The 27,257-nt window shown below is 33.9% G+C and overlaps 1 protein-coding gene across 5 annotated transcripts in view; it reads left to right on the plus strand.

The window, feature by feature from the left end:
• PPFIA2 (PTPRF interacting protein alpha 2) overlaps window positions 1-27,257 on the plus strand; it is a 466,996-nt gene that overhangs the window by 79,320 nt on the left and 360,419 nt on the right. For 4 of the 5 annotated variants that reach the window (XM_044914754.1, XM_044914752.1, XM_021689859.2 and 1 more), the window contains exon 2: window positions 3,167-3,220. The exons of the other annotated variant lie outside the window; for it this stretch is intronic. In XM_044914754.1, the coding sequence (XP_044770689.1) occupies window positions 3,167-3,220 (54 nt within the window). The remainder of the gene's footprint in view (window positions 1-3,166; window positions 3,221-27,257) is intronic. 5 annotated transcript variants of the gene reach the window in all.

Here is a 27,257-nt window from a genome sequence, read left to right on the forward strand (position 1 = left end):
TGTAAATTTTTAACTTCTTAAGTGAGAAAAGAAATAGGTACTCTATAAGGCTGTAATGTTAATGTTTATAAGGCATTTACATGGTAAGTGTTGAAATAGTAGATATTTTATTAGATCTAAATGAACTATTAGATCTAAATGAAGCTATTAAATCTAAATGAACATGGTACATAATATAGTTAAATTCTGTAACTAGTTTAAAAAAATCAGTTTGTTTTGAATGTTTAGTCAAACATTATTATAATGGTCAGCCAACAAACTTTCTAGGAGATCCGTGTTTTTATTTTTTAAATGTATTTTTGTTGTTACCTATATAAAAAGATATCTAAATAACAAGATAGATGGATTTGTTAAGGATTTCAGTTATATTTGGCAGACAAAATATTCAACAACCATCAAAAAATTGACTCACTTTTAGTTATGTGCAGTGTTCCTCAAAAGATTTATTTATTTCACCTATTAATTTTACAACATAAATGCATTCATGCGCACTTATGCTCATTATTCACACCTGAAAAGTTTATTTTTGCATCAAGTGATAGATACGCCGTGTTTAATTTGGGCATCCGTCCAAGTAGGACACTTTTTTCAACTTATACTCAAAATAGCGTATAAGCTCAAAAAATCATTTTTCATTTAAATGAAAAATCAGAATAAGAATATATATCTGTACTCTGTTTAGAGCCACGAGTTCCTAGTTTGCTTTAATTCAACATGTTAAAAATCATGAATATCAATGCCTTTTGCATTCATCTTCTAAATTCTACTTTTGCTTTATTTTTCTCAAGACGTTAACTGTCATGAAAGGCTTAAAATTTTAGGAATCTGAGAATTGATTCAGTTTACCTAAGATAGCAATAAATCTTCATAGCTATGATAGTAAGAAATCTTCATGATATAACTTAAAAAGTGCATTAAGTAAATGGCTAAAGTGCTTTTAATCTGAATCAGTTTCTACGTTATCTTTCTAATAATGACATCAGAAGTGTTTCTCTTTAATGTACTTTATATGTTTTTTATATTTAGAAAGGCATGTATTAATTTAAAATGTACTTAACATCATTTTCTTTCATTTTAAGTGTGCTTGGAAATCACTTTTCATATGAATAGAACTTTGATTTTTGTCATGGTCATAACAGGTATATTTTCAAACAGTGCAGTGATTATGCTTTATTTTCTGTTGATCTAATATTTTAGCCACTTTACTACCTAATGTTGTCAGTTCATTCCATGAAATTCTAAAACAGGTTTAAAAATTATACTTTATCTTTGGATTAAAAAATGCTTGTCAGCTTATAAATATGTTTCCCACTTTAGTTTTATTATATAAGAACATAAGGTTACTTAGATGATTTAAGAGGACTGTTAAAGAACACATTAGATCAGGGCGCCTGGGTGTCTCTGTTGGTTATGCGACTGCCTTCGGCTCAGGTCATGATCCTGGAGTCCTGGGATCAAGTCCCGCATCGGGCTCCCTGCTCGGCGGGGAGTCTGCTTCTCCCTCTGACCTTCCCCCCTCTCATGCTCTCTCTATCTCAGTCTCTCTCTCAAATAAATAAATAAAATCTTAAAAAAAAAAGAACACATTAGATCAAATAATTCAGGTGATTTGATTGTTTATGGTGTGCATGGTGCTAAAATAAAGAATTTCAACGAGATGGAGAGGGAGAGCCTTTTACAAATAGACTTAATAACAATGCAGTCGTATTGATTAGGATCTTGCCATTTTGAGAGCCAGAAACTTATCTTAAAGTTGCAGGTGGGGAGAACATCTCGTTTCAAATGTTACTCAAATGATAGAATCAAGGACTTGGACCCTACCATTATATCTTCCCAAATCCATATTACCTTAATTTTCCATAAGACTTCTGTCTCATTTGAAGCAATTTTTATAAGCCTATTTTGGAGCTAGAGTGAGGGAGAGGATCTTCAAAGGGATGCTGAATAGGGAAAAACATTATGTACAGTGTGTTTGTTCCAGTGAAGACAACAATTTTCTTGGCAAGTATTCCTTGTGGTTGCCTTATCATTTATGGCCCTTGATAAAATATGCATACAGAAATTCATCACCCATTGAGTTCTTGCTCAAAGTCAGCTTCTTCTGATGGAAACTTTCATCACATCATTGCTTCCTTCTCCCCTTTCCTGCTGTTTATGTTGCCTCCACATGCTCATTTCAGCCCCATGTTTTTTGTTAAGATTCCCTATTTTTGAGATACCAGGGAAATAATGATGTGATTAAGTCCCAAATGAATTTGTAGCATAAATCTTCTTAATGATATAAAGGTATTGGCTGTTACTCTGATCATAGGCATTTAATTTTCTCTTCCTTCAATCTTGACTCAGTGATCTTCCATCTTTGATTTCTTACTGCAACTGTATTTCCCAGGTTCCTCATCCCTATCCTTTCAAAAAGATACAAACAGATAAGTGACTGGGGTCACAAGAAAGAAACTTTTTGTCAAGAAGTGTAACTCTTCAATGTAGCCCCAAACTCCTCCAGCAGCCATTGAGCAGACAGTTTTGGCTAAGCTGCATGTGTACCTGTAAATTGGGCATATGCTCTCTAGTTTGTCACAGCATCACCCATTTCTCCGTGTATGATACTTTTGACAATTATCATTATTCAGGCATGATCTTCTGTAGTTACTGACTGAAGATTAGAAATCAAACCTTGTAAAAGAATAGCTAATCTATCCGTATCTGTTTATATTTTTATCTTTTAAGTTCAGTAATAGAGTGGACTACAGATAATTAAAATTTTTATAGGGCAAGCATTTTCCAAGGGATTTATATTCTTGCAAATAATATGTTAAATTGCAGTTTTACTAAAATTTCTTTTTTCTGTTATGTCCTCACTTTGACTCCTTAGAGAACAAAACTGCCTTCCTACCTAGAGTGATTTTTTTTTTGCATATTTCAAGATGAGTGTTTACATTTTATTCTTTTTACGGTTTCCACAGAATTAGAGAAAATATCTAGATTTTTAGATACAGGCTATTTGTATAGTGTTACAGTGTGCAAGATTGTCTGAAAATAAAACAAAGAAAACAAATGTAGCTATGTGCCCTAACTTTGTAGCTAAAGAAAATATGACACTATGGGACTGGGAAATTCTCCATGCTGTTGAGTGGCATTTTACAATCAACACCTCTCCCCTTTTCAGGATATCGAATCCCTAACAGGAGGGCTGACTGGTTCTAAAGGGGCTGATCCGCCGGTAAGTTAGATTCTTCATTAAATTTAACTATTGACAAATTGAATTATGTACACACGAGATCATCAGACAATTACTTGTATACAATTTTCATATAGCTATCTTTTTGAAATATATAGCTATTTCAATAGTGTGTATGTGTATATATATATATATACACACACACACTAATATATAGTAATTAATACAAATATGAACTTGATTTGAGATATTGTTTGGTGTTTTAAAAGTTTTAATATCTCATAAAATTCATCTCTATGTATTGACTCTAAAAATAAGAATAAAATCTTCATTAGAATATGTAAATACTTTATGTCCTATGGGCTACAGCAAAACTTTTGGAACTCGAGGGTTTACCATTCTAGATATGAATGTATGATTTGGGTTGCAATATATTTTCTAGTTACTGAGAAAAATTTTATTGGCCCATTTTATCAACAGTATTGATTCTTGATATTGCTATTTCTTTTCTACTTTATCCAGGGAGCTTCTGGAAAATTAGAGAAGTGTTCTAAAATTTTAAAGGATTATTGTTTTTAAGCAATAAGAAGAGATTGATAGTCTAGTATTGGAACATCTTAGTTCTTTCTGTGATACCTGCTTTCAGAAAATATTGATTAAGATAACATGTGATTTCATGTTTGAAGTACAAACATGAGTTCATGGTGTATATCTAAAGTATTACGATTCGATCTATTTCAACAGAGAGTCAATGCATAAATTTTTATTACTGTTTGCTTTTCACTTAGCACTGTGAGGTTTAATGCTGAACATACAGAACCCAGTGTTATCAATTTTAGTTATACTTCACCGAGGTATCTAGGTGAAGTTCATAATCACATTAAAACATCAGTGAGATGTTGAAAAGATAACTTTCAGTGGCACCTCTTTCTCTCCTGTCTCCTTCCTATATCTCATGATGTTGTCTAATCATCAAATTGCTCCTAAAGTAGGCTAAACAACATATTTTAGTCCTTTCCCTTCCTTTTATTTTCATTGTCTAAATTTATGTGGGAAAAAATGTATTGTCTTCAGATAGCTGCTTATATTTAGTCCCTGAACCTATTACATTACAGCTTAAGGCAAGATGAAATGTAAGTCAACCAGCCAGGATATTGTGACAGGATTTACAGCCAGTCTTATATTTAAGTAGTGTAGGTGACTGTTTATGTGATATAATTTTACTCTCCTGCCTGGCATGGTGTTTGTACATAGCACTCAACTTTTATTAGAAGAGTAAATCCGTTTCCTTCAAAATCCCACCCTCACCTGTCCACTGATTCCTAAAAGAATTCTACAGTTAGAGATCAATTGATTTTAAAAGGATTTGTCCCTGGTTCAAATAAAAAATTAACTCACTGATATGAGGAATTTGAGAAACAAAACAGAGGATCATAGGGGAAGGGAGGGAAAAATGAAACAAGACGAAATCAGAGAGGGAGCCATGAGAGACTCTTAATCTCAGGAAACAAACTGAGGGTTGCTGGAGTGGAGGGGGGTGGGAGGGATGGGGTGGCTGAGTGATGGACATTGGGGAGGGTATGTGCAATGATGAGCACTGTGAATAGTGTAAGACTGATGAATCACAGACCTGTACCCCTGAAACAAATAATAATTATATGTTAATAAAAATAAATAAATAAACTAAAAAAAATTAAATACCTCTCTTCTGCAAGGGTGATAAAAATCGTATTCATGATTTCTATGTTAAAATAAGTTAATCATATCCTTCCAAGAAAACATTTTCCAAATATGGAAGATTGAGTGGGTATAAAAATCTAGTTATTGAAAGAAGCTTCTTGAAAGGAAAAAAAGATCACAGAAAGGAAAGATGGTGTACAGAAGGCAAGCTTCATCAACTTCATTCCCAGTAGCTAAAAGTGAAGCGTGTGTGTGTGTGTGTGTGTGTGTGTGTGTAGTTTATAATACTGTGAAATAGAGATTCTCTCTTGGCCATGCCCTACCATGATGTTGGATATTTTATACTGCTGCTTACATTTTCTAAAATCCATACTGTGCTTATTTTTTACCTTTTCGTAGAGTGGGAAACATCATGCGAATTGCAGAGTACACGAGTTTAGGCAATCTAATTAGGGGTTAACAGTACACATAAATTTAGTACTCCCCATTGTTAAAGAGCTATCCAGAGCATATTACTTGAGAAACTATATAATTAAATCATTTCTTAGTCCCATATAAAGCTTATATAAAGCAGTCTAAATAACAGTGAGATGGTAATAGGATCTAGTGTTACTTCAGATATTTAAGAGTAAGACTTTGAAGTCTACCTCATTGGCCTCATCCAGAACTTACAGCAATAATGCCACTGGCATTATGCAGCTTCTTCCCTGGTTTTCTTTCTGTTTGTTACCTTGAAGTAATAAGATCTATAAATTTGCTTCTTACAGAACTTAGTGCTTTTAATTGTTCTGTTTCCTTTATCCAAATGCTAATGGTTCTCTTTATTTCTAAAGTGTGGTGAATAAGTGAATACTCCTCTAATCCACATCCTTGGGTTTGTTATGTACACTGCCTGAACATTCTCTAGCTCTATTAATTTTTTCCCCATTGAGGAAGCAGAGTTGTACGTTCCATATTTTTGTACTTTCTGTTCTCATTTTAATGTCTTCTTGATGATTCTTAGCAATTTGGGTAAACACCCTGCAGAATTTGAAACAAGTTTATTTTCCTGAGGCTGCTGTTTAGACCAGATTATATATTTTTCAAATTGTAAATGGTCTTAAAATTTGAATGTCTTCAAAACCAATTTTAATTTGATTATTCAAAAAATGCCAATGTTCTACTTACTTGCTATAAAAGATAAGGGAATAAAAAAATGCAAATCTGCATTGTGATCTAATATAATTTCTTTCAACCTAGACTTTATATTGCTGTATTACATACTTTCATTCTTCTATTTGTTTATTTAAAATTCAGTGTATATTTGAGTGTACATTATGTGCTAGACATTTGTTTAGGTTTTGGAAATACAGCAATACAAAATACACAGTTTCTCATTTCAGAATCTTGCAATATAGTGGAGTAGACAGGTTGGTAAAAATAATTACAATGTAAAGTAGACACAGTAGGAGATGAAAATAAGAAAGAGAATCCATATAATCCAATTGTTGGGAATGAAAGGGGCTAGAGAATCAAAGAAGGTGAATAGAAGGAAATACTGTCTAACTTGATATTTATAGGATAAGTTGAAGTTTGCCAACTGAGGAGAGCGGGGCATGGCATTTTAAGCAGAGGAAACAGTGTGTGCATAGGTCAAAAAATGAGAAAATAACTTACTGTGGCTAGAGTATGAAACAAGCTGGAGTGTGGGAGGTAGTGGTAAAGAGAGAAGGCTAGGTTAGGCCAGGGCAAGAACATGAGAAATTTCATGGAAGGAATTTGTTCTCTATACTAAGAATGAGGAACCATTAAAGTCTTTAAACAGGAGATCATTTAATCAACTCTCTCCTTTAGAAGGCTTTTCTTTTTCTTTTGACTCTACTTGGAGAGTGATTTAGATAAAGCAAGGAGACAAGTGAAAGGCTCTTGCAGTCATCCAAAAGAAAGATAATAAAGATGGTAATTGCAGCCTGTGTGTGTATGTATGTCTACCCCACTGAATTATAAAACTAGTCGAGGGCAGTATTTCAGGAGAACATCAACATTTTGAGTAACACACTGAATGATTAATATGAACCTATAGAGTGACAGTGAGAATGGAGAAGAATGGACTGATTGATGAGATAATAAGGACATAGTGAATACTCAAGAATAAGGGATTGTTTAGAGGGAAGAGAATGAGACTTACTGAGAAGTCAAGGCTGACTTTTGAACTTTCTGTTTGGCAACTGAGTGGATGAAAGTTCCATACATAGAGACAAGAATCTCATGAGGTAGAGCACTTTTGGAGTGGGGATGATTAGTTCAGTTTTGGACACATTAAGTTGAGCTGACCAAACTGGGAATATATGAGTGATTTTGGAATCAATGAGGTGAGATCTCATTTATAGCCATCGATTTGGACATGTAGGATAGTTAGTAACTGAAGCCATTGGAGTTGATGATGTCATCTCCAAAAATTATATTCCAAATGAGAAGATAAGAGAGCTCATAATAAATAAATAAAGAAGTAGGAGGGAATAATAGCCAATATAGGATATGAGGTTGAGCGTGTTGAAACAGATGGAAAGTACATAAAAAGGGAGAAGAATTTACTGAGGAAAGAGAAATTAATTGATAGAGCACAAGATGAGGAAAAAAGGATGGACTTCAGGGCATGTTCTAGAGAAAGGGCAATGTGTCTTCAAATGTGAAATGAGTGAGAAAGAAAGGATTCTTTTTAGAAATGGAGGTCTAAAGAAATTGAGAGTGTCCATTTAATGGTTTTATTTTCCCCACAAAGTGTAAAGGAGCTAATTAGCTGATAGTAATAGGAGAGATGATGGGATGAAGTATCTCAGGAATATAGAGATGATTTATCTATTATGGATTATGGGCGAACTATGTAAACCACAGATGGAACACTGGAAAGTATTAGAGGTCCACTTGTGGTTGTAGGCAGTGAATTTGTAGTGGTTATGTGACTCAAAGGTGTGTTTACTTTTACCTCCAGCAGTGCTCTGTAGCTCAGGTATGGGAAGGGAGAATGCCTACAACCATTTTAATATCAGGTTGTTCTGTGAGACCATAGCTATGGAAGGCCAATTGGGCAAGATAATTGAGAATATTAGCAAAAATCCCAGAGTCTAAGCTGAATAAGAATTGTAGTGAAGATAGGAAAGGATTGATAAAACGGAGGATTCAGAATTCTCAGTAAACTTGAAAAACAGGTGCAGTGGGTATAGGAAGAAGGATAGAAGATTATGGTGAGAGAGTAAGATGCTTGATTTAAGCATTTCAGGACCAAAACGCTTCTAGGTGCTAATAAGATCCAGATTGAGGTTGTGGGAATGGGTGAAGTACAGAGGGAATGAAGTGCACTGGAACTGATGACGCCAAGAAACTGAGAGACCAATTTTGGTTGGATCATTTCTGTGGGTCCGGCAATCGTTCCTGCTACATTCATTCCCTTGATAATCCCAACCTGTTTTACAGTTTAAATGCCATCTAGACTCTAATAACTGCATCTGTAGGCTGGATCACTTCCCTGAACTTTAGACTTGTGTATCCAACATATCCACTTATATATTCAAAAAAGGAATTTAAAGCATAACAAGTTAACAAACTGAGCTTCTGATCTTCACTGTCATTTTACAAATTTCTTGCAGTTTTCCCCCATATCAGTTCATGGCTACTGTTTCAAAAAATCAAGACCCAGAGTCATTTTATAGGTTCTACCTTCATAATTTATCTAGAATCCAACCAATTCTTGGTAACCCTACAAAACTACCAGCCTGGGCAAAGCTATCATCCTTTCTCACATGCACATGCTCAGTGAAACAAGCAGGTTAAGTTTCTTAAAGTCAGATCATGTCACATCTAGGCTTACATCATTGTCGGCTTCCCATCAGAATAAAATTCCCAAAGCCAATGGAGTAGTTTCTAAGACCCTTCATGACTTCTTTCGTTATTGTACCTCTAGGAACTCCTCTACCTTTTTTATTTTTCCATATCTCATTCCATTTCAGTTGTACTAAAAATTTGCTACCCTTTACCCAAGCAAGCACTTGCTATTATTATTCCTTCTGCTTGGCATGTTCTCTCCTGATATATCCCCATGGCTTACTCCCTCATTTTCTTTAGGTTTCTGTTAAAATGCTGTTTTAACAGAGAGGTCATCCAGGAGCACCCAATATTCTTTTCTTGCCCCTATGTGTTTATTGTTTGTGTTCTTCTACTAGAATATAAAACTCTGTATAGTAAGGGTCTTTGCCTCTTTTGAATGAATGAGAACAATACATTTTAAGCACATGATTTATATGATTACATTTGTGTGCTTAAAATGATAACTAGAATACTGAATGGAGAAAGAGATTAAGAATGTTACAGTAATTCTGTAATGAGATTATACCAGTGTCCTGAGACTATGGTAATGGTAGTAAGAATTAAAATAGCAGAGAGTAAAAACCTTACAAAAGCAGTATTAATAGATTGACCACTGGAAAATATTGACCACTGGAAAAAAAACAGCAATATAAAACCAGAAGGATATATTTTGGATACTGTATATCTCATTTACTTACCTTGCTTAATATCACTCTACATAAGCCCCTTGAGAGGATGATTTTTCTGTCTGGCTTACAGCTGCATGCAATGCTTTCAACATAGTGGGCCTTCAGTAAGTATTTAATGCACAAATTAATGAAACAAGAATGATAATGCTAAAGGGGTCTTCAGAGGGTGAAACTGTGAACCAGGTATTGGAAACTTCAGTAAATAAGGGAGGAAAAAAAAAAAAAAAAGGCAGAGTATAAAAGATAAAAATGAAACTTCCATTGTTGATTCAAGATATTACTGAAAGCCCCGAACCATAGTACGATTGGTGATAAATATCCCCACATTCTATGGAGAAGTGCTAGACATACTCACCAAAGACTTACTGAGTAATAATTACAGTAATATCAGTCCTGCCACTGTGAATCATCACCTTGAGCCTAAGAGATGACCACAAAGGCATCAGCAGAATTTCAACTGTAGGGATTACTACAGGTTTTTACCCTTTGAAAGGGAGAAGGGTGTGCCTCTTCTAAATCAAATGAAGGTGAGCCCAAAGCAATGACTCAAAGAAGGAGCCAATCATATCTCCATGTTTGGATATTTATTCAGATATCTTGGTTTAGCACAGCTAAATCAGCAGGTGCTTCCATGGAATAGATGTAAGAGAGAAATTACTGTGTATCTCTTGTAATATGGGGACATGCATAATCAATGAATAAGATATTTGCTTCCTATCTAAGTCACCAGTCATATAAGACTTGGCCTATTTTTTTCTGTAATCCCTTTTCATATCCCTGCCCTAATCTAGAAGGAAGTCCTATGAAGAAGACAGACGACAGGTGAAAAAAAATGAATCATTTCCCTCTTCCCAATACAAGTTCCTCAGTCCTAAGTTGGAATGATCAGGGAAACTTTGAGTTGAATAAGAAACTAAAGTTTTGATACAGGGTTTTATTAGAATTTCTTAACCTGAAATAGTCTTAAAACCCAAAATAAAACTTATTCCTATAACTCTAAGTGACCAGAAAGCTATGAATGTGCTCAAGCTCAAGCAGTCAGACATGGGGAGGTAATATGACATGACAAAGCATATTTAATGGCAAGGCTGGGTGAAAAATGAAGTTGGTATTTATTTAGATCTGTTACTTGTATACACTTACTCGTTTAAATTGAATTCAGCTAGTTTAATTGAATGCCATCAATTAATTGAATGCCATCACCCTGGGTGGCTCAGTTGGTTAAGCAACTGCCTTCCGCTCAGGTCATGATCCTGGAGTCCCAGGATCGAGTCCCGCATCGGACTCCCTGCTCGCAGGGAGTCTGCTTCTCCCTCTGACCCTCCCCCCTCTCATGCTCTCTCTCTATCTCATTCTCTCTCTCAAATAAATAAATAAAATCTTAAAAAAAAATTGAATTCAGCTAATTAAATAAAGTCATTTATATTGTGGAAAGAGAATATCATTTATAGTTATTAATGACAAGGAATGGTAAAGTGGGGGAGAAAAAATGAAATGGTGTGGGTCTCAAAGTAGAGATTGTTTTGCTTGAGACTGGAGGAGTAATGGATTGGAAATTCTAATGGCTCTCAAGAAAGGTGCCAACTTTACCGTCTGAAGTGAGCTAAGAAATTATGAACACAATCATGTTGGTGCTACCCATGAAGTTACATAAATTCATTTCAGTTAAGATAAAGTGATAGTGGTCTCCTTCAACAAAGTGATAAAATACACAGGAAAGACTGTTTACTGTAAAATAGGGGTTTCAGAAGGCACAGTAAAAGTTTGAGGGGAAGATAAGACTGGAAAGTAGGACAGAGAAGAGTGAACACAGAACACTACGATAAATGTGCTAGAGAGACTTGGTGACTTAGAAGGGTTAACATTTTGTGTGTCCCACGAAGATGAGAAAGGTTAACTGGTAGGAAAGTTTCTGTAATAATTCATACCAAGTATACATATAGATGTCACTCAGACTTTAATTTACAAAAAATAAACAAAATTTAAAAATATATACAATGTAGTATACACATTACATTTTATGTAAATCCAAACTTGAATTGTTTTGTAATCCATGGAAAATAACATAAGATATAGTGATTTAGAGTGTTGGCTCTGGAAAGTGGCCTCAATTTGATTTTTGGCTCTGCCCCTTCCTAAGTATGTATGTAATCTTGACCAAGTTATTTACTTCATTGTGCCTCAGTTTCCTAAACCGTATGATAAGGGTAAAAATAAAATCTTTTTCACAAGGTGGTTATATATAATGAGTTACTACACAGAATACTTCAGATAATACATTGTATGTGCAAATCATCTGTTAGTGTTCATCACCATAATTGTTATATAAATGAAAGTCTTCATTAAATATTGTGGGATCATTGCAAAGAACTGACTTAGATTGTATGCTATATTTTAACTGGAGAAGGAAAAGCAATAGTCTATGTAAATTAATTTTAAATCAATTTAACCCAATAATTTGATGAATCACAAAGGACATTCTCCATAGAAGGTGGGTATATACCGGGGTGGATAGGGAATAGGAAAGAAAGGAATCAACTTCACTCTAACCAATTAATTACTATTTTTTAACTTGTCAGAATGGTCAGTTAAAATATTGATGGCATAAATATGTAGCCAAAATACTGAAAGATCGTTCATATGCAGGAATTTTATCATGAGAGTAATGGGATGGTTAGCATATATGGTACCATAATTCCCATGTTATGTTATTTCTTACTCATTAATGTATTACTGATTAGAACTATTTAATCATTTATATTTCAACACAAACTACTTAATTAGAGGGGACATTTGAATGTGGTTTCCTACATTCAAAAGTTTATGTTAAGTGTGAAAGTGAGAAAAGAGATGAATTATAGGCTAACATCTGAAAGTTAGGTTTAAAATAATACTGAATGTGGGAAACATTTATGAGATCTTTTGGCATATTGTTTCACTAATGATTAATGTGATAAGAAACATTTTAGAAATGATTTTTCCAGTATAATTATTATTTGAGAAGCTCAGAGTAATGAAACAACTCCTTGTTGGAAATAGTCTTGTTATTTACTGTTGATTTGTAATTATAAGAAAAAAAGTACTTTAGGGGCGCCCGGGTGGCTCAGTCGTTAAGCATCTGCCTTTGGCTCAGGTCATGATCCCAGAGTCCTGGGATGGAGGCCCGACATCGGGCTCCCCACTCTGCGGAAGGCCTGCTTCTCCCTCTCCCACTCCCCCTGTTTGTGTTCCCTCTCTCGCTGTGTCTCTCTCTGTCAAATAAATAAAAAAATCTTAAAAAAAAAAAAAGAAGTGCTTGAAAAAATTTTGAGGGGAAACTAATATGTGAATGAAAAAAAAACAAGATAAGTAAAATCAATTAGGAACTTACATTATTGCAAAGATACATTATTTTTGTTAATAATAACATAAAACATTGAAATGTATATTGATATATTATGTTTTCTGATCACATAAAGTTCAGTATGAATTAATTTACTTATCTTTGCTCCCCAAAATACATGTCATAACTTTGTCCAAGAGTAATATAATTTCAACCGCATTTATATTTTGTTCTTTTGTGCCTGCCTTCTTTTCTTATTCTTTTCTCTATTGTTTATTTTTATTATACATAAATGTGTTTATTTGTATATATGTGTATATGTATTTATAGGTAACATATGTGAACAAGTATAATATATATAAAACATATATAACATATATACTCATATATATTTATATATATATTTCCTCCTACAAAAAACAGAACGGATTTTTTTAGTCTCTTGAGTTCTTGACTAAACAAGAGGGTGGTTTCTAATTAGATTTTTCTTATCTAACACAATAAAGTGGAACTATTTTTATTCTTGTTCAAAGATGCTTATAATTTAGAATGTTTATCTGAAAAGACAGATGGATGAATACAGCTTTGTACATATAATTGCTCATTAAAATGTGAAAAATATAAAGTAAAAATAAAGGTTTATTTAGAAAGCATATTTGTAATGCCTATTGTGAACTTAGTGCTATTCTACACACCATAGAAGAAAATATCAACTCAGTGCAGTAGATTTTTGCACTCTAGTTAGCAATTGTTTCTTTTTAAAACATGATTAATAAGTATAAAAAGGGGTATAGAGGGGCGCCTGGGTGGCTCAGTCGTTGAGCGTCTGCCTTCAGCTCAGGTCATGATCCCAGGGTCCTGGGATCGAGTCCCACATTGGGCTCTCTGCTTGGCGGGAAGCCTGCTTCTCCCTCTCCCACTCCCCCTGCTTGTGTTCCTGCTCTCACTATCTCTTTCTCTGTCAAATAAATAAATAAAATCTTTGAAAAAAAAAGGGGGGTATAGAGATACATGATTTTTTGTTATAGGCAATAATCACAGTAAGTGTGTTTTTGGGCATTTAGTATTTATTTTTTTGGAAGATTGTTTTGAAAGGTAAATGTTGAGCCAGTTCTTAAAGAGCTAATTTGCATTAAATTTTAAAACTTTTATTCTAGATGGAAGGAAATCAAGGGTCTTTCTTTTCCTTTTACCTAAAAGTAGTTCAATTCTATATATGGCTTTAGCAACTGATAAAGCTGGCTGCTGCAACTTGTTTACAGTACATCAGCTTTAATTGCCAAAGTTATTGAAATTAAAACTGGTTTTTAGATATCCTTTTCAAAAGTATCTATGCATCATTTTTTTCTAGGAAGCCCCGAATAACCTCCATGTGCCTCTGTAGCTTAACAACTAAAAACCCGTTCACCCTCAGTGAGATTAGTCTACTGGACGATGCTTGCCTGGCTATTCTAGAAAGTAGTTATGATTGCCCCCCAGCTGCCCTCTAAGAGGAAGGGTCTGATGGGCAATTCCAGCAGAGCCTCAGGTGACAGGACATGCTCAGCTCCGGGGCTGCTGCCTTTGCTTTTCCAAGGATGCCAATAAGGTGATGCTCTATCTCCTTTGGCAACATGAAAAGGAGCTAGAAAAGTTTTCTAAGAATTTACCCCCTTTCCACTTGTGGTATTCATTAAAGTTTGGCTGGGTAAGAAACCTCAAAAGTTTTTGGCTAGGATCATCCCCTTTTCCCACATTGGCCTCCAGAGGATAGGAGGCAACATTAAGGCTTGCTTGCCTTCTAGCCCTACCCAAGGAACTTGTGCTCTGTGTGAAGGAACACTTACCTGTAGGGAAAACAACTTGCTCTAGCCACTCTGCTATAACTAGATATTCTTTTTCAAATGCATACAGTCAGGGAAATATGAACCAGCAAAATGTAAATGCTTGAAATTGCGTGCATATTCTTTTTTTCACTTAATGTTAATTATAATGATGGCAGGCACTTTAAAAAGGAATCTGATTATATATTCATAATAAACTAAAGTTGAGATTCTGCAGAATTCTTACTTTCAGTTAAAGTCTGTGTTGGTTTAAGAACACTGTATACTAAGAATATATCCTAAAGATTTTATGATTTTATTTTCCAAGATTAACTTATTTTTCAAAAAGATATTTGAAACTGTTGAAGTATATTTAGAAAATTATAAGTGTTATGGGAAAGTGGGAAGTTAAAATACCAGAAATTGAATATTTGACCAAAAGAGTTCACCAAGGTTTTTTGAAAACTTCTAAATCATGTTCTGGCTACATGATAAATTCTGCAGATATTCTTATATTTTACTCATAGAAATCATTTATATTTTTACTGGAGTATGGTGAGAAGTTTTGTGGAAAATCCCGGTTATTCTCTCTACTCTCCCTTTCTTTTACTACAGATTAAAACTGGTAATCCACATGAATGACTATTTTATCCCTCTGTAGACAGCTCTCTCTTCAAACTTTAAAAAAACAATCTTCCTGCTATGCCTATTTAGAAGCACTGGATTTCATTTCATTTACTTCACCATTCTCTAAAAGAGCAAGAACTTAACTATAATTTTACATTACAACCAACATCATTATTCTAACTTTTAAATAAAGGTATTTAAGTAATTGCATTAAATTTAAGTGGGAAAAAATGGTAAATTTGAGATAAAGATTGCCTGAATGACTTTTTAAAAAATATGGTTGTTTATAAAAGAAATTTTAAATTTAAGAATAAAGGTTGAAAATAAAATGATAGAAAAGATATACTGTATAATACTAACTAAAAAAAATGCCTATGCAGCTATATAATATCAGAAAATAGTCTTTAAGAAAAAAATTACTAAGTGTAAAAAGAGAAATACTTCAACATAAAAATTGATATACCAGGAAGATAAAAAAGTTTTAATTTTTGTGCACCTAATAACATACACTCAAAATATAGAAAACAAAAATTAACAGAAATAAAGAGTTTAAAAAAAAAACTTCGGTCATGGTGGAACATTTTAATACTTTTCTTAGTACCTTAAGTGAACAAGAAGATAAAATTTGTAAAAATAATGATAAGTTGAGCAATAGGAAAAATAAACATGACCTAGTGATATATAGAGAGCTCTGTACTTGATTTCTACAAATTAAGCAAATATGTGTCATACAGGAAGACTCAACACATTCTAAAGAATTGCATCAGGCTGAATATTTTCTTAAAATAGCAGAATTCAGCTAGAAATTAGTAAAAAGATGAAATTTTAAAATTGATAAATAGAAAATACTCAAGGTTTTGAAAAGTAGGACAAATACTTCTACATAATTCACTGGTCAGAGAATTTGAAAAGTAAAAATTTTTAAATTCAGTGATATTGAATACTACATATTGAAACATATAGGAGGCAATTAAAGCCTCATAGAGAAATTTACACCATTTATATATATTAGAAAAAATAAAAGCTAAAAATTAATGATGTAAGTATTCATTTTGAAGCTAAGGGAAAAGAAGCAAATAAAACTTAAGAATAAAAAATAATGAAGCAAGTAGCAGAAACTAATAAAACAGAGTAGAAATATTTAAAAGAGTGTAAACAAAGCTGACGTTGATTTGTTGAAAAAATTATTAACTGATAACTGATAACTCTCTGATGGGTTGGTAAAATAAATGACAAGGTGCAAATGAATTAAATATAGTGAAAGGATTTTTAACACAATTTATGCTTATGAATTTTAAGTTGTAGATGAAATGAAGAAATTCCTAGGCAAATACACCGGGGCCAATTTAACACAAGAAATAAGAAATACAAGTAATACTTTTACTATATGAAAGAAATCTTCAAATAAAAATCTTGCAAAGAAAACTGCAGGAGCAGATGGCTTCATGAATGGATTGTAGAATCCATTCATGAAGGAATTATACCAATTATTAAAAGCTTTAAAAGACATTAAAAAAAAAACTTCCCAAGTTGTTTTATGAGTTTTATTAGTTTTCTATTGCTATGTAACAAATTACTACAACTTTAGAGGCTTAAAGCAACACACTTATTATCGCAGTTTCTGTGGGTCAGGAGTTTGGGAATAGCCAAGTTGGGTCTTCTGGTCAGGGTTTAACTAGCTGTGACCAAGTTGTTGGCTAGGCTGCATTTTGATATGGAGTGAGGCTCCCTTTCCAAGTTCACATAATTATTGGTATATATGCTTATATATATACATATATACAAATATATACACATGTATATAAATACACAAACACACACCGCATGTGCATGTATACACATGTATACACATACATATGCAGTGATTGGAATGACATCCTATTACCTTTACCATATTCTGTTTAGTTAGACCTTGCCCATGCTCAAAGGGAGAGGATTAGAGAAGGGATGAATGTGAGATCCTAGGGTCTGTCTGCAACATGAGGCCAGAGGGAAAAATCTTAAAGCAAAGCCTGAAAAATTAACCTAAAATGTTAGCTAATTACATGAATCAATACATAAAGACATGGCATCAGAAACTAGTTGGGGTTTGTTCCAGAAATGTAAGGTTGTTTTAAATTCACAATTCAATGAATGTAATTCACCATGTTAATGAATAGGGAAAAATAATATAATCATATACATAGGTATAGACAAAATGTAGATAAAAATTGAGTGCTTATTTATAATGATATATTCCTATATTATATAATTATATGATTTAATATCATATAATGTTAATATCATTAAATATTAATTATATAATGATTTTATGATAAAATTTCAATATTCTAAGAATAGAAGTGAACTTTCTTATTCATTAATTACTCTGTCATTATTTTATTCAAATATTTATTCAGCAACTAATATTCACTAGGAACTCAACTCTTTTCCCTACCCATGTGCACTCATAAATATGACTCCCTTTAAAATATTGGCATCTCTAGGGGCACCTGCGTGGCACAGCTGGTTAAGCATCCAACTTGCAGCTCAGGTCATGATTCCAGGGTCATGATCTAAGGGTCCTGAGATCGAGACCCATGTTGGGCTCCACAATCAGTGTGGAGTCTGCTTATCCCCCTCCCTACCCCTCTGCCCCACCCCCTGCTTGTTCTCTCTTCCTCTCTCTCTCTCAGAAAAAAAATATGAGTAAATAAAATCTTTAAAAATAAAATATTGGCAGCTCACCATATGCATGCACTATACAGAGATCATGCTTACCAAGTACTTACACATCAGAAGTACACACAAAGTACTTTACACTTATCAAAATTTATATCTGAATTTATTTCTATTTAATAATAAATATTTTTCCTCATATCCTTCCTTCTGTATTTCCTTATTATTTAACCAAATATAATAGCTCTTCCAGACCTTTCCATATTTAACAGCTGGAGTTGTGTCCAGTTTTCAAGATTCATTGAATACAATTACTCCCCTTTAATAGCTAAATCACACATGTATTTTTTGGCTAATACTGAAATGAATGAAATGAAAATTTTCAAGGAAATGTGACTGGTTTGATTTTTTTAAGTGGAAAGAAGATGGATTATTATGAGTAAGCTATGTAAAATATTATGCTTCCCAGATAATTAGGAATATGAAAAATTTTGCAAAAATGAGTCTATTTATGCATACTTAAAACTGATAAACAAAAAAGTACAAAAAATAGCATTATACTCATTAGGTAAATAGATAAGCTGCTCCAGAATGAAGATTTGAAAAGTAATATCTTCTTTGTTTTGCTACTCTCTGCAAAACTTTAATGCTGTAAACAAATCACCAAAATGCATACATCACTAGCAATAATTAGAGAAGGGTTTATATTAGTATTCTTTTAAAATATTTATAAATATCTGGAACTTGTTACTTGTAATTATGTTTTGTTTATTTTATGTTTGTTAATATTGGAAGTTAATCTCTCAGCCAAAAAAAAAAAAAAGTTCAAGTATAAAATAGCCTTTACCTAGTACTGTTTTTAGAGGACATCACTAGTATTAAGCAAAAGAGTACAGTTGAGGGGCACCTGGGTGGCTCAGTCTGTTAAGCATCTGCCTTTGGCTCGGGTCGTGATCCCAGCATCCTGGGATCGAGTCCCACATCGGGCTCCCTGCTCCGTGGGGTGCCCCCTCTCTGTCTGCCTCTGCCTCTCTCTGTCTCTCATGAATAAATAAATAAAAATCTTTAAGAAAATAAAAGAATACAGTTGATATTGTACAGTAAGACTCCCTTCCTTCCTTTCCCCTTTAAAGTTCTAGTTATGAATCAATTTCTTTGGGGCCACTAATCAGCTCTTTCGATTATATGGCAGTCTTGATTTGCTAATCTAAACTAGATGAAGTTGGATGCCATAAGGAAGACAGGAAGAATGCCATGTTCTTGCCCTTAAGAAATGTAATTCTAAAATCATCAAGACATTAACTTAAGTTCACATATTTTGATGCTATTCAAACAATTTTAAATATTTATTTGGCATGAAGGAATTCCATTTTCAATATATTATAGTAAGAAAGATTGTTGCAGATACCTGAAAGGAAGTTTCATTTATATTAATGTTGAAGATGTGACAAGAATTCAAATGTATTGCCAAAGTGTAACTATAAAAAATGGAGGTTTTGCTAAAGTGTATGAAGGTTTTATTTAGATATATATATCAATCAGGGTATCTATAGCCACACATCTAACTCTTATTATCTCCTGTCAAGGTTGGATTTAATAGGAATGACTGAGAAGCTGACTTTCCTTCCTTTTCCCTTATGATGCTATTGTCTATGGAAAGCTCATATTTTTGGAAGTAAAAAAAATTAGTTATTTTGTGCTGATCCTATCAGAGGACTCTATAGTACTTAAACTGAAATTAATAGACTGGAAAGTCTGATTTTTAAAAAATTTTTATTTAAATTCAATTTAGTTAACATAGAGTGTATTAGTTTTAGGGGTAGAATTTAGTGATTCATCATTTGCATATAACATTCGGTGCTCATTATATCAAGTGCCCTCCTTAATGCCCATCACCCAGTTACCCCTTATTCCCAACCACCTCCCCTCCAGCAACTCTGTTTGTTTCCTGTAGTTAAGAGTCTCTTATGATTTGTCTTGCTCTCTGTTTTTATCTTATTTTTCCTTCCCTTCCCCTATGTTCATCTGTTTTGTTTCTTAAATTCCACACATGAGTGAAATCATATGGTATTTGTCTTTCTCTGACTTATTTCACTTAGCATAATAGCCTCTAGTTCCATCCATGTCATTGCAAATGGCAAAATTTCATTCTTTTTTATGGCTAATATTCCACTGCATGTATATGTGTGTATTATATATATATATATCCACAGTAACCAAAATATGGAAAGAGCCCAGATGTCCATTGAAGGATGAATGGATAAAGAAGATGTGATATATACACACAGTGGAAAGTCTAATTTTTTAGAACTTTAGTTTTTTTTTCTGAACAACTCATGTAATACAAAGTGTTATTGCCTTGCATCTTCCCTTTGACTTCTCATTATTTTCTCATAGTTTATCTTTGACACCTGTTTATTTTTTTTTTAATTTTAATTTTATTTTTTTAAGTAATCTCTACACCCAATATGGAGCTCAAAGTCATGACCCCAAGATTAAGAATCACAGACTCTACCGAGTTAGCCAGCCAGGCACCCCCCCCTTTGACACCTTTTTAGACTTAACAATTGTTTCTGCTCATTTGCTTTTCCTTCTTCCTTATACTCTTTATTCTTCAGGTGATTTTTAAAAAATTATTTTTAATTCCTTAAATATTGCACTCATTTCTTTCTAGCTTTATTTGAGTATATACCATGATAAAGTTAGATTAAGAAATGTTCTCATGTTCTTAAGGGGAACCCTCCTATACTGTTGGTGGGAATGCAAGATGGTGCAGGCACTCTGGAAAACAGTATGGATGTTCCTCAAAAAGTTGAAAATAGAGCTACCCCATGACCCAGCAATTGCACTATTGGGTATTTACCCCAAAGATACAAATGTAGTGATCCAAAGGGGCATGTGCACCCAATGTTTATAGCAGCAATGTCCACAATAGCCAAACTATGGAAAGAGCATAGATGTCCATCAACAGATGAATGGATAAAGAAGATGTATACACACACACACACTGGAATATTATGCAACCATGAAAAAATGAAATCTTGCCATTTGCAACGATGTGGATGGAACTAGAGGGTATTATGCTAAGCAAAATAAGTCAATCAGAGAAAGATAACTATCATATGATCTCACTGATATGTGGAATTTGAGAAACAAGGCAGAGGATCATAGGGGAAGGGAGGGAAAAATGAAACAAGACGAAACCAGAGAGGGAGACAAACCATAAGAGACTCTTAATCTCAGGAAACAAACTGAGGGTCGCTGGAGTGGAGGGGGTGGGAGGGGTGGGGTGGCTGGGTGACGGACATTAGGGAGGATATGTGCTATGGTGAGCACTGTGAATTGTGTAAAACTGATGAATCATAGACCTGTACCCTTGAAATAAATAATACATTATATGTTAATAAAAAAAAGTTCTCATGTTCTTAACTGATCACAGAGCGTGCACATGCACACAAACATGTTACTATATGTTTTTTATATTTATATTCAGAATGTATTTATATTTAGTATGCATCTGTGTGTTATATATGTGTTTGTTATGTAAAGTAAAATATACCACTGAAATTATACGTATTTGGCTAGTGTTGTGAAGGCAGCAATAGGGAGCTGTTATTAAGAATGAAAGATAAGGATGCCTGGGTGGTTCAGTCTGTTAACTGTCTGTCTTTGGCTCAGGTCATGATCCCAGGGTCCTGGGATCGAGTCCTGCATCGGGCTCCCTGCTCAGCGGAGAGTCTGCTTCTCCCTCTGCCCAACCCCTCCCACCCCACTCGTGCTCGCTTGCTCTCTTTCTCTCTCTCAAATAAATAAATTAATTAATTAAATTAAAAAAAAAGAATGAAAGATAAAGTCAAGGAAGTTCTTTCTGAGAAATTAACTCTAAAAAAGATGAATCATCTAAAGAGTAGATGCTGAATGATCTGGGCAGATGAAATAATACGAAGAGTGTAGTGGGTTAAATAGTGTCCCCCTAAATTCATGTCTACCCAGAACCTTAGAATGTGACCTTATTTAAAAAACAGATCTTAAGATCAAATCATCCTGGATTTAAGATGGGCTCTTAATCCAATGACGAGTATCTTTATAAGAAGATGAGAGGACACTGAGAAGCACACCGAGGATAACACCATGTGAAACTGGAGACAGATTGCAGTCATGCACCTACATACCAGTGAATGCCAGGGATTCCTGATAACCACCAGAAGCTGGAGAGAATCGCGGAACAGATTCTCCCTCAGAGTATATACAAAAAAAACCCCCAAAAAACAAAACCCTAAACTGCCCAACAACTTGATTTCAGACTCCTGGCATCCAGAACTAAAAAAAGAATAAATATCTATTATTTTAGGCTAACAAGTTGTGGTAATTTATTATAGCACCCTTAGGAAACTAAGACAAGGTGCACAGGACTTAAACATGACTGAAATTTAGTGAGCTACAGGAAAGTGATGTTAAATTAAACTTTCCCTGCAGCCAGGTCATGTTGAGTCTTATAGGAGTTGGGGTTTTTTTCAAGTGCTATGGGAAGTCATAGGAGAGTTTTATGTGAGGGAATTACATGGTCATGTTTATGTGTTAAAAATATTATGTTGGATGCTCTTAAAAAATTAGTGGAGTAAGACAAGAATTGAAGCAGGAAGCACGACGGTATGAGACCAGGGAAGAGATGATGGGAGTCTGAAGTTTGTGGTGACAGAGAAGTGAACTGGGTTGAGGTGTATTTTGAAGTTGCAATTGATGACTTGCTGATGGATTGGGTGTATGTGCTGCAAAAAGTTAAAAATGCCTTTTTAAGTTTTGGGCTGAGCTACTAGAGAGATGATCATGGCATTTACCAAAACAAGGAGCACAAAGAAGAGAAAAATTTGTCGGGGGTGGGGGGAGGAGGAGAATGTGATTTAGCTTGACAGGTCTGAGTTGTTTATATGGATTGAGATTTAAGTTTCAAGGATGAGAGTATGTAAATAATATTTAAAGGCATGGAAATAAAGTTAAGATTGTGTAGGGAAAGAGTGTAGAAAGAGAGGAGAGAGTAGTCCAAGCCAATACTGAAGCAAATTAGAGGAAAAGTATGGACATTAAATAAGAGCTTCCTGGTCGAAAACTTATGAGTGTTATGTTAAAGAGGAAGAGAGATGTAAGTGGGGAGCCAAGTTCTAGTGCCTCACTATAGTAGAGTAGATACAACATTTATTTTTATATAAGGCAGGGATTTATGAGTCCAATGATTTGAAGTTCAGGACTTTTTGCCTAACATCTTGAGAAAAAGTTTTGCTCATACATATGGCTGGGCAGTTAGTCTAGTTTTAGACTCATAGGGATATAGAACTAAAACGGACCTTACAAAGTGTCTAGAAGTATACCTTTACTTAAAAATAAGGGAATCAAGACTCAGAAAGGCAAAAACAAACAAACAAACAAAAAATCAAACTTGCCCATGGTCCTACCTTGGCAGAAATGGAACTGGCTTTTTTGCGGGGGGTGGGGGAGGGCGATCAGAACTGCACTGTGGAAACTCCTCTTTAGAATTAATCACAAGGGAATGTTATCATTCAGAAGGCAACAATAGATTCTAGTTTCACTGAGGGAAAGAACAAAAGAAAATATTTATTATATACTGTGGTTATATGAGTCGTAATAAAGGACCTTAGGGCTTAATCCCAATTTTATCACTTTAATAAGCACTTTGATTTTTCTCAAGCTACATATTATCACAGAGCATCAGTTTTCTCATCTGTAAAATTAAACCTGCATTTCACAAATGACTGTTATGTGAGGACTTGTGATAATTCTTTAGTAACTAATTAAAATTCTGAGTCTCTTGTAGCCTTCAATCATAACGGCATTAAAATAATACAATTTTGACTCGCCTTGGAAGCTGTTCTTGACAGGAAGAACCAAGTAGAAGAAAGAGGGAAGTAGTAATGGAAAGAAAGAAGAAATAACAGCAGCATTTTAAAGTTCTGGCCATGTACATGTAATACTGATACACTGGCCTTGAACTCTTTTTCAGTAAGGTTTTTTGACAAAATGTTACAGACTTCCCCTGCAGCAAGAATAAATCTTCTCTACTTTCCATCTTTTTTTTTTTTTTAAAGATTTTATTTATTTATTTGACAGAGAGAGAGATAGAGAGAGCAGGAACACAAGCAGGGGGAGTGGGAGAGGGAGAAGCAGGCTTCCCGCCCAGCAGGGAACCTGATGTGGGACTCGATCCCAAGGCCCTGGGATCATGACCTGAGCCGAAGGCAGACGCTTAACGACTGAGCCACCCAGGCGCCCATCTTAATAGATTACTTTTTTCCCCATCTAATGGTTTTCACCAATAGTATCACTCTCCTTACTCTTTTAGCACCTTGGGGATCTTTAACCTTCAGACAGTCCTTTTTCCTCCAGCAGTCTCTTCCTTTCCACTGACCCTGCTTTCTCTAATAGTCCCTGTGCTTAAAACCATTCTATAGGATGATACTGTTCTCTCTGGTTTGGGTCTATATCTCTTCTATACAACCCGATTCAAACTACAACATTATGCCTCCTGCTATAATTTCTCAGCCACATGCTCTCCTTCATTTTCTGTGAAATTATTTCTATTCCCAAACTATAACAATGTTTGAAAATTATATTTGGAGCTGTAGTAATTGAATCCACTGACCTAATTTCATTCTTCATTTCCCTTGCTATCTCTGTAGCATCTGATACTGCTCTGTCCCTGCCTTGAAAGACTCCTTTTCTTTCTTCCACTGCAACCAAGTGAACATGCCCTAAAATTCAGTCCTTAGTCGTATGCTTCGCTCTGTACATACGTACATTTTTATAGTGGTTAGCTTCCACTATAGGCAGCTAAATCTAAAATCTCTGGCTCTAGACCTAAAGTCTCTTTTGATCTCTAATCTTCCACTTACAATTAAAGAGAAAAAAAAATTATTTAAGGAATATTACAGGGGTTTTTAAACTTGTTCTCTACCCTCTCCTTACCGATCATTCTTGATTACTAAATCTAGTTTTATCTTCCCAAATTATATATTTGATTTCATTCTCCTGTTCAAGACTTTTTGCTAATTCCTGTTGAGTATAGGTTATAAGCCTATACTTAGGTGGATTTGCTTCTTATGCATTGGGAGTCCTAAGAGCCAGAAGACAAAAAAGAAAAAAAAAAGAAGAAGAATAAAAGAAAGAAAGAAAGAAAAGAAAATTATTTTTGAAAATCCCTTAGGAAGAAGCCATGTAAAGACTGACAACACACTGATTGATCAACTCATCCAATATATTTATTAAAATTATTTAGGTATAATATTTAGGGAGTAAAATTCACATTTTCAAAATTCACATTGATTAGATTTTAATCACCACCACAATCAAGATTGAGAACATTCCTGTTGCCCTAAAATTTTCCCACTGTCCCTTTGTAGTCACAAACCTCACTGACACTCACACCATGGCAGACATTGATCTGCTGTCTGTGAGGATAATTTTGATATTTTTGGAATTTCATATAATTGGAATCATGCAGTGTGGCTACTTTCACTTAGCATAACAATTTTGAAATTATTATATAGTTTTGCCTGTATCACTAGTATATTCTACTAAGTAGTATCCCACTGTATAGTTATACCACAATTTGTTTATCCAGTTGTCAACTGATAGACATTAGGGACATTTCTAGTTTCCGGCTATTGTGAAGAAACCTGCTATGAATATTCAAAAACATATTGATTTCTGTTGAAAAGATACCTACAAGTGGGATTTCTAGATTGTCTAATAAGTGATCCTTAATTTTATAAGAAACTAGGAAGCTGTTTCCCAAAGTAGCTTATCATTTTGCATCATCAACACAAGGTATGAGAATTCTAATTGTTCCAACCTTCTCATCAACACTTGGTATCGTCAGTCCTTTTTATTTTTGTTACTCTAATGAATATATCATGGTATCTTGTTAGAGTTTTAGTTTTCATTTCTTGAGAAGTAATGATATTGAGCATGCTGTCTAATGCTTTTTGGCCATTATACTTAATGGCTATATACCCATTAAAAGATTTTTTTTCCTGTAAAATTTTCAGAGTTCTTCACATAGTGAGGAAACAAGTCCATTATTAGATACATATTTTATAAATATTTTACAATCTGTTGCTTGTCTTTTCATTTACTCCAACAGTATCTTGCAAAAAGAAGATAATTTTAATTTTGATGCAGTCCAGTTTATCTTTTTTTTCTTTTATGATTTATGATTTTGGGTCCTGAGAAATTTTTGCCTTAATAAAGGTAATAAAGATTTTTTCCTATAGTTTATATAGAAGTTTTATAGCTTTAGCTCTGACATTTAAGTCTGTGTTCCATGAAAGGTTAGTTTTTGCGGATCATGTGTCAATGTTCAATTTTTCTCCTCTGATATTAATTTGTTTCAGTTTCAGTGGTTGAAAAGACTATCATTTCTTCACGAAATTATGATCAAACCTTTACCACAACAAATTCACCATATCTATTTTGCTCTGTTTTGGACTCCCTCTTCTTTTCCATTGATTTACAAGTTTGTCTTTTCCCAATACCACAGAGTCTTATTTACTGTGGTTTTATACTAACCCTTGAAAGATTTACACTTTTGTTCTTATTTTGACTATTTTTGGTTTTCACATTTTCATGTAAATTTTGGAATCAACTTGTCAAGTTCTACAGACAAGACAAGCAACAGTAAAACAACCTGCCACAGTTTTATTGAGATTGCATTAAATCTGTAGATCAATTTTGGGAGAATTGATATCTTACCAGCATTGAATCTTACAATCCATGAGTATGGAGTGTCCCTCCATTTATTTATTTTTAAAAAATATTATCTCAGAAATTGGTTTAACATTTTCATTTCCAATTTTCATTGAAGATATATAAACTTACAATTTATTTTTCTATAGTGACCTTATATTCTACTATCTTGCTCTATCTACATACTTATTAGTTCTAGTTGCTCTCTATGTAGATGATCATATTTTGTGAAAATAAAGACAGACTTTATCTGGTTAGGATCCTCCAAGTAATGTTGAAAAGAAATAGTAAGGCTGGACATCCTTTTTTTATTCCTGTTGTTAGGAGGAGTAGCATCATTGTTTTGTTATTAAGAAGGATATCAGCTCTAGGGTTTTCTTTTCTGTTTTGTTTTGTTTAATTTTTAGAACTTTTTTCATTTCAAATGGAAGAAGTTCCTAGTTTTTAGGGACCATTTTAATGAATTTGATTTGTATTTTATTTAATTATTTTTCTTTCTGTTGATTGAAAAAAATGTGTCCTTTTCTAGTGAATTGTATGAATTAATTTTAATTGTTGAACTAACCTTACTACTATATTATAATATGAAGTATTATACTTTTTATATAATCCTGAATAAATAAATTGTCACCAGTTATAGAATTCTAGATCGAGATTTTTTGCCTTTCAGTAGAGATGTTTGCTTCATTGTCTACAAGCAT

Source organism: Neomonachus schauinslandi, chromosome 5 (assembly GCF_002201575.2).
Source record: "Neomonachus schauinslandi chromosome 5, ASM220157v2, whole genome shotgun sequence".
NCBI lineage: Eukaryota > Metazoa > Chordata > Mammalia > Carnivora > Phocidae > Neomonachus > Neomonachus schauinslandi.